We start from the raw sequence: 9192 nt of genomic DNA, 5'->3' as shown, positions 1-9192 counted from the left end.
TATAAACTTCCGTCAAATGCAAGATTTTTTTCTTTCTCTGGCAAGGAAAAGTCATAAACGTCTAGTTAATGTAGAGAAGAACAATGAATCGATAGAAATACGTAATCCAAATATCGATATTTTAATTATTTGGTTCATGTATAAGGGCCAGTTTTTCAATGTTAGTTTAACATGCATTCTAGTTAAACCGTTGTACATATCCAATAAATAAACATACAATGAGCTAAAACAAGTTTGAAAGCCGAGTTTTGCAGGCTTAAATTAAGTTGTTAAACAGTTAAACCAGCACTAAAATTAGGAATTTTTATTAAATTTTGAATGAATGATAATGGAAGGCTTCACCCATCAGATTGTGTTTTTTAATAATGTTGAACTGACGAAATTCTAGAGTTTTGCTTATGTTTTTACAACCAACTTTTTTTAATATCATTTCTGTCATTTCCAACTACAAAACATTAGCATTGTATAAAAATACAAATTAACGCTCTTCTTCTTCCTATTTTTTGACAGGCACCCTTGGTGTCTTTTTCCTTGAGCGTATTGGCGGGGTTGGTATGTCAAATTAAAATGTTTATGGTAACATTAAAAACAATAGAATATCGACAAAAAATACAAAATAATATATTTGTCTTGCAAATTTACAATAACGATTATTTTTAATATATTTACTTCATTGCTATGATAATTCTTTTTATTGACAAATATCTGAATTTTTATGTAATTTTTTACATATTTTGATACGATTTTCAATAAAATTTAATCATTTTTTAAAAGAGAACACGCTTAATTTTTATTTTGTTAGCATTGTCCATCAACGTAATTTTCATTAAGATCAACGCAATCCACTGCCCCTCTGCCATTTCAATACCAGGTTTGTTGAACGACTTATCTTCTGCCTCCAAATAGGCCTCAGTTTCAGCGATAACCTCTTCATTCGGTCTTCATTTAGGCCTGCGAATAGCCAATAGTTAGTGAGTCAGCCAGTTTAAGCGAAATCTGGGAGCAATTCGAAGATTAATTCATGTAGTTTTGCCATGGCCACACACTGTCCAGAATCACCAACACGTTCTTGTTTTTGGTCGCCAGTGAGTAAACGCTGTACCCACTTTGAACAGAGTTTCCTCATAGTGAAATACACATGTAATATAAAGCCAACATTTTCTTTTGATATCTTTACGATGTCAGCTAAGTCACGCAACTTTACTTTTCGATCATTCAAAACGATTTTGTGGATTTTTTTGATGTCAGCAAACCATCGTTTAATTGTTGTTTTTGAAGGAGCGGAGTGCCCATAAAAATTTTCAAACTATTACTTCACTTGTATGGTATTTTTCCTCATCAAGAAGCAATTTAAAATTAAAACACGAAATTCTTTTTCATTCATTGTTTTGAAACTAACAAAAGTAGCGTCACTCTTAGCACAATAACTAATGAACTAATGAATAGAATACCATGACATTTTAACAGCTGTCTTTTTAGGTTAGTACTAACTCCAAAATAGATAAGTGAATGCAATAAAACTAGTGTTATCTATACGTTTCAGCCCATGCTTTTAACGCACGCAACGTTTTGGAATCAGGTGATCTTAACTATAGACATTTTTTGTAAACCAGCTGGGAGTGTTTTTACTTATGGGGATCTGTACAGTGAATATTAATGCAGACCGCTAACGCTCAGGATGAACGGCAAGTAGCGGAATATTCACGAAATGCCAATTTGAGAGTTTAACAGCTACTTTAAGCTACATTTTAATTTCATTAAACCGTAAAGTTTAATATTTATTTAATGCCACTTGTAACTCAAGAGAGCGCAGAAGTATTCTACGATCAAACTTTTTGTAATTGGAATTTTATGATAAATGCTCCACTTCTGATGAATGTGACAGATCACTTGTGATGATTGTACGCTATTGATTGCAAAAGCTGATTATTTTTATTTTCTGTTTTTATTTTTCTAACTAAAAAGTTAGATTAATTTTTCTACTCCAATCTGCGCAATCATATAAACATTATACATCACAATAAACATATTTTTTTGCACATATTGTGACCAAACACGAATATTCGCGAAACTACTGGTAATACTGTTAAGTATTTGCACGAGCTCATCCTCCTATTTGCGACGTGCGTTTTGTTGTTGTTCCGTAAATGGAAGAACTTACTGTTTTAAGCCGACTCCAAAAGGCGATTGTTTTTTTATAAGGAATTTTTTCATAGCAGAAATACACTCGGAGATTTGCCGTAACGGCACGGGTATTCCAGCTCATGCATTGCCGAATGGTAGTCACGCACCAAGCCATTCGGCTACGACAGCCGAGAGAATGAATGGAAGAGAGTGCGGAAAATCTAGAACCATCATCAGATATGGACATAAATGTGATAATGATTGCAATATCCTGTCAACGCAAATTTCGCAAATATCACCGGAGATATCCCTAATATCATATCAAAGGTCACAAATTTCAGCCGAGTGTTCGTCTCAGATAAATGCGCAGCTGGAAAAGCAGGATACACGTATATCCCAGTTAGAAGCAGAGAAGACACATATAAAGTCACAACTGGAAACTATTGAGGGGAAGGTAAATGCAGTGAAGACTACAATTGAATCGTCCAAGTATTTCAACCAACAGTCTCAATGTAAAAGCTTCATCGTCCGACGGCACTGTACCATACGCAATATTCAAGTTCCAGTTTGAAACAACAGCACCAGCAAATCACTGGAGACTTGCAGACATGCCTGCGGTTTAAGGTTGTTCAGATATTAAAATGTATTCTATTGTCTCCGATAAAATTACTATTCCCGACAATTGTGCTTAAAATGCACCCCCTTTCTATCACAGCACCGTGAATTATGCGAATTTGTTTATTTTTATTTCTCAGTATGGTATTTTTGAATGTCAAAGTAATACTTTTATTTATTTTAATAATATTTTATTTTTGGCGGCCGCCGTAAACGATTGGTTTAGGTTGTGACTACCATTCAGAATTCAGAGAGATTGTAGGTTCGAATCTCGGTGAAAGACCAAAATGAATAAAAAGTTTTTTCTATTAGCGGTCGCCCCTCGGCAGACAATGGCGAACCTCCGAGTGTATTTCTGTGTATGAAAAAGCTCCTCAGAAAAAATATCTGCCGCTCGGAGTTGGCTTAAAACTATAGGTCCCTCCATTTGTGCAACAACATCATAACGCACGCTACAAATAGAAGGCGGAGCTCGCTCAGACACCCAAAAGCGGTGTACGCACCATTATATATATATATACGTATATATATATATAATGTAATATTTTATATGTGGTTAAATTAAATTAATTTATCACTAACGACAAAATTGATGGCTATCCAATTACCATGCGGAAATCACCTTGCCCCTGTCCCCCTGTTATTACTTACCTTGTTATCCATCACTGCCATGGGAATATAAGCAGGGAAACAAAAAGAACAACAAAGAAGCAGGTTTTTTTGACAATTAAAACACAAAATCGCAAAACAGCAGCTTTAGTACCCTTATCTTGGAGGGATCCGCCATTGTATAAAAATACACTTCCGAATTAGAATTGTTATGGTAACATTAAAAACAATAGAATATCTTTAAAAAAATACAAAACAATATCTTTGACTTGAAAAATTTACAATAACAAATATTTTTAATACATTTCTTAATTATAATAATACTTTTTATTGAAAAATATCTAAATTTGTACGCCATTTTTTAGGGTTTTTTATATGATATTCAATGAAATTGAATAATTTTTTTCCAACCATGTTACATAGAATAGCGTTTTGGAATCAGATGATCTCAGCTGTGGGCATTTTTCTCATAACAGCTGGGATTATTTTTACTTAGGAATTTGTACACTGCAATCCAAGTTGGCCTATGGATATGTGGAAATTTCGATTGCATGTGAAAATTTACTATCGATTAATGATGGCAAGTTCTCATCTTAATATGGAGTATATTTTGATTTGGATGGCGCGTTATTTCGATCAATAAACAGAGTGGAAATTTGAAAATAAATTAGAACTGGAAAAGATTTAATTTGTAATTTGTAAATCATCTGTGCATTGGAAATGCAGGAAAAGGTGATAGGTAAAAAGCGAAATAAGCTGAAGTTAGTCACATATTATTTGTTTTCTCAGAAATGGACGCTGGACGTCGAGTCAAATCAATACGACCTAGAGCAGGGCAAATTTTATTTAATAGGATATATGGAGAAGGAAGAAACAAACGAAAACTATGTGGATATTAAGCTTAAATCAAAAGTGAGTATCCTGAGCAGATTGTAATACAAATTCTAATTTGGGTATTGTCGTAGAGTGTGGACACGAAGCATTGTGTTGTGGATGTCTCTGGGACCGATTTATATATATATGATTTGCGTAGTAGGCTCGGAACGTTTTTGAATGGCAAACGGCTGGGCTGGATGCTTAAAGAATGTATAAATGGCGATGTGGAACTTCAGATTGGTGAAGTAAAGGCCAAGCTATATCTGAAGGAGAAGGTATCAAATGATAATAATTATTATTATGAAATGGTGATAATTTTTTCACGATATTTCTCTTAATTCAGTGTTTAGAACTCGATACTAGTAATATTTTCCTGGCGCCCACTCATAGAGCTCCCAGAACATCTTTGGCTAATACTAGTTCACGGCTGTTTAGTTCTCCTAAAGGATCTGTTTTAGGAGATTCAGGGGATGAAAGTTTCAACATTCCCGAAACTCAAAATATAAAACGAGTTTCCACGGAAAATTCAATTACTTTAAATATTTCTCGAAACCAATACGAAAATGAAAGGAGTTTCGCAGATGAGTCTTTTATACCGGAAACGCAAAATCCTGCAGCGACAGAACAACCAAGTAAAATGTTAAGTACTGGAAAGGATACTGACGTAACATTGGATTCAAATATGCATAAGTCGAGCGAAATGTTTCGTATATGCACGCAAGATTTCAACGAAAATTTGTTTGAGAATGGGGAAGATGATGAGATACTGTTTTCATCGTTGGTTATACCAAATATTAAACACAATCCCGTGATTTTGACGCATACTGCTATGAAGGAAAACATAAATACAAGTAGTAAGTTGTATAACAAGGGGTGGTGATCAGAACAGAAAGTACGTTTCAACGTGCACGTTGTTTTTTTAATTGCACTGCCGATCATATATTCTCAGAGTTTGGGTCTAGATAAATTGTGAAGAGTGGTGGATTCACTACAACTTAACCCCTGGAAGAAGGGAGACGCGCCTTGGCATAAAATGGGCTTTGGCGCGCGTGAACCAATTTGCTCACATTTAATTGTATTATTGTTCTGTCCCAATGCGAACGCAGTATAGTAAGATATAATACAGAACAACGTAACTAAATATTTAACATTCGAACTATAAATTTATTTCGGGGTTCCAAAAATATCTAAACAATTAAAGGAGCAAACATTGAAAGTCGCATGATTTCAAATTGCATGAGCAAATCGCTTAATAACTGACTCTGAAGTAGTGGCAAACTGGAATGTGCACTTTAAACCAAAAATTTTAAGTTCTTTGTGGTCTTGTAAAATTTTACTTTATTTACTTTAATGTTTTTTTTTGGTAGATTCTCATATATGTACATGCAAATCGAAATATTTAACAAACCTCAATTTTTTAGATGGACTTACAAATAGCTGCGGTGATGCTCAGATGGGAGAACAAAATGCTGACACTTCTCAGAAGACGCAATGTGTGGAGCGAGAAGATACTTGTACACCAGATCTGTTCGATTTCCCAGAGTTAGCAGAAATTAATATGCAAATGGCCACTGGCGAAACGAATATGAATTTGGAAGAAGAAAAAAATCCAGCGGGAGCACCAGGAGAACCGGGCTCAAAAACGACGTCAACCAACGGTCACAACTTGCCAACTAGGGACGGAGTGAGTGAAGGTGATGGATATGCGGAGGAAGTTGAGCTAATGCCAACACAGCTCTTCGTACCTATTCCTAAAAAAATTGAACGTAGCGTAGAGGAGCCTGCACCTATTACCGGCGCTGAATTATCACTAAGCGGCAAAGAAAATATTCCGTGTACTGATTTTGGTCTAGAACAAACTCAGATTTTTGCACCAATTAAAGGTAAAATTTGTAGTAACATCAGATTTTGCTGAAAACGAGTGAAGTGTCGTATAGTCTGCGGCAGTTGAGATTTGCATTGGTTATTTAAACTTACGGGTCGTAAGATATTTTTTCATTATTTGATTTGTAGATGGAAAATCAGTGGAGAACAAATGTATGCCAACAGCGTCGGATGCAACGAAAGTACCTACCAATGAGCCACGTGATGGGAATACAAGTTTGCTCCCACCTACTCAAATATTTACAAGCAACTTGACTAAATCAGCGCGCCAAACTACTATGTCTGCAGCACAACAAAAACTCAATTCTACTTTAATGCTAACAGCGTATGGCGACCAGCCAAAAAGTGTTGCTAATTTCATTGAGGATGTGGATCACACTGAAAAAGCAGAACCTGAACAACGAAAAATTATAACGAATCAAAGTAGCTTTAAGAAGCCAAAACAAAATAAGCCTAAAAGTCTTTCAAGTAAAGAAACGAATGAAAAACATTCCAGTGTAGACAGTTCACGAACTGAAATAGATGATCCGCTATTGTGCACACCCAAATGGATTTCTGATAATTTCGATGAGCTTTCTGTGGAACGAAATATCTCTTCGGAAAAAAAACGCAAGCTATTTGAATCCGATTCAGAGGAAGACTCTGTCGAGTTAAGCAAAAAAGATTCTAAAGATTTCGAAAGATTGCTATCGAATTTGAAACAAGCAAAGCCAATTGTTAAGGTTCCGAAAATGAAAAATTTGGCAGCTAAGCGAGAAACATCTAATCAAGTTAGTAAAGCAATTGATACCAATCCTACTTCTAACAGTCTAAAAAGAAATGAGGATGCAATTGAGAAAGTTATAGTTGAGGGAACTGAAAAAGACCAATCCATAAAAAAAGATAAGAATACCTCACATCAAGCAAAAAAATTCGAAATCAAGATTGATAGGATAGATAGAAGAAAATACAACTCAATTGAAGAAGATCAGGAACATAAACACGAAAATAAAAGACGGACTAAAAGTTCTCCAAAAAAAGGTGGAGAAACACCAGTCACACCTACGAAAAGGATGACACGTCTAAGGTCAAGAACTAGTGATGTGGAGATTGATTTGGTAAGCAGCACGTCGTCAGGCCCTTCACATGCCAAACAGCGCAAAATTGAGCAAATTGATGAACCCGGAAATAGTAAAAGTAAGTGGAAAATAACATTGCTTACAGTCGTGTCAACCTTTACTTATTCAATTTTTGAATTATTTGCAGAACGTGTGACTCGGTCGCGCTCCAAAACGGAGTCTCAAGAAAGTATTACTTCAGCAAAATCGTCAGTATCATCTACTCGGATTGCAACGAAAAGGAAAAACTCACGAGAAGAGCAAACACGGGCATCAACTGATAAAAATAATTCTGCTGAACCTTCAAAACATACTAAAGCGAATGAGAGAAAGGAGACGGGTTCTGTACAATCTGCTGAACCTTCAAAACATACTAAAGCGAATGAGAGAAAGGAGACGCGTTCTGTAAAATCTGCTGAACCCTCAAAACATACTAAGGCGAATGAGAGAAAGGATACGCGTTCTGTAAAATCTGCTGAACCCTCAAAACATACTAAGGCGAATGAGAGAAAGGAGACGGGTTCTCTAAAATCTGTCGAACCGTCAAAACCTACTAAGGCGAATGAGAGAAAGGAGACGGGCTCTGTAAAATCTGCTGAACCTTCAAAACATACTAAGGCGAATGAGAGAAAAGAGACAGGTTCTGTAAAATCTGCTAGAGATAGCAATCCCACGCGTGGTGCAGATGATGATGAACCCAAACAATCATCAAGCAGCGTAAGTGGATTGAGCTATAATTAGATGTCAGCTATTAATCAATAATTTCCTGTTTAGACCCGTACCTTACAGGTTGCTATGACCATGGTCGAGCCGAAAGTATTGCAAAGCTTAGTGGACAATTCGCCAGGTTTGTACTACCAACGAAAAGTTTTGTTTGTCGCTTAGACCTACTGTTGTTTTTTAGGCAATTGGAGCTTAGCGAACGATCCTACCGACATCGACGTTTTAGTTATGGATAAAGGAAATCGTACACTAAAATTTTTAATCGCCATGGCAAAAGGCATACCGATTGTTACATCAAAGTGGTTGGAATCGTTCAATAGTACCAAAACTGTTCCGCGTGGACTAACCCATTTCTTTAGAGATCACGAATTTGAAAAACGGCACAAATTTTCATTATTGAAATCATTGGAATTGGCGAGAAAGAGTAAACTTTTTGAAGGCTTTCATTTCCTTACCACATCTGGTATTTCGCCACAACCTGCTGAAATAAAACGTAAGTAAAATAACGGTTTATTTGTAATTGTAATAAATTTTTACGGCCGCCGGCGCAAAAGCCATTGTGGGGTTGAAACATCAAATGATAGGTAGGCAATGGCAAATTTTCGAGTGAATTTCTGCTGTGAAAAAGCAGACTCCTAAAAATCCCCTGCCTTTCGAAGGTGGCGAATAACTGTGGAACCCTCCATTTGTAAAAAAATCAAATTAAAAACCATACAGGGTGTAACCGTCAATTATTATTATTATTAATAAAATTGTTCTTTTATTTCTATAGAAATTATAGAATGCGCTGGGGGCGAAGTGCACACGGAACCACCACAACCTATGCAAAATCAAAGAGTTTATCTAATATCGACGTTGAAAGATAAAAAATACTGGCATAAATATCGACGTTTTAATAGTAATATTCGCATAACAAACACTGAGGGTGTCATGGCATCAGTTATGCGCCAAACCACTCAACCGTTGGAGGCCAACATTTTTGCATAAGAATGTTAAATCGGCAATCGGCTATACTCTTGAAACCAGTGCTAGATAAAACGTTAGCTAGCGTTATCATATATTTGGAGAATTTACTTTAATTTTTTTCTAAGATTATATTTTAAATGTTACCTAAATTTAGGTCATTCGTTGAAGTTTGTCGCTATGTTTAATAAATATTACTAAACAATCGTATGTGAACTATTTATTATAATTTATATGTAGATGTTGAATATGTATATGTAGTTTGTACAAAAAGTAAACTTTACTCTTTTCTCTGGTTTCA

General features: G+C 35.6%; 1 protein-coding gene across 1 annotated transcript; it reads left to right on the top strand.

Moving 5' to 3' along the window:
* Nucleotides 1-3908: 3908 nt before the first annotated feature.
* Nucleotides 3909-9101, top strand: LOC129240434 (mediator of DNA damage checkpoint protein 1). Its single transcript, XM_054876220.1, has 10 exons — nt 3909-4080; nt 4138-4260; nt 4314-4499; nt 4568-5078; nt 5646-6107; nt 6238-7284; nt 7354-7922; nt 7980-8052; nt 8110-8421; nt 8701-9101. The coding sequence occupies exons 1-10, from the start codon at nt 4069-4071 to the stop codon at nt 8913-8915; spliced, it is 3510 nt and encodes a 1169-aa protein (XP_054732195.1). The 5' UTR covers nt 3909-4068; the 3' UTR covers nt 8916-9101.
* The last annotated feature ends 91 nt before the right edge of the window (nt 9102-9192 follow it).

The sequence above is a fragment of the Anastrepha obliqua genome, chromosome 3 (assembly GCF_027943255.1).
Source record: "Anastrepha obliqua isolate idAnaObli1 chromosome 3, idAnaObli1_1.0, whole genome shotgun sequence".
In the NCBI taxonomy this organism is placed as follows: domain Eukaryota; kingdom Metazoa; phylum Arthropoda; class Insecta; order Diptera; family Tephritidae; genus Anastrepha; species Anastrepha obliqua.
Note: the sequence above shows the minus strand (reverse complement) of the source record. Positions and strands in the feature narration are given on the sequence as shown.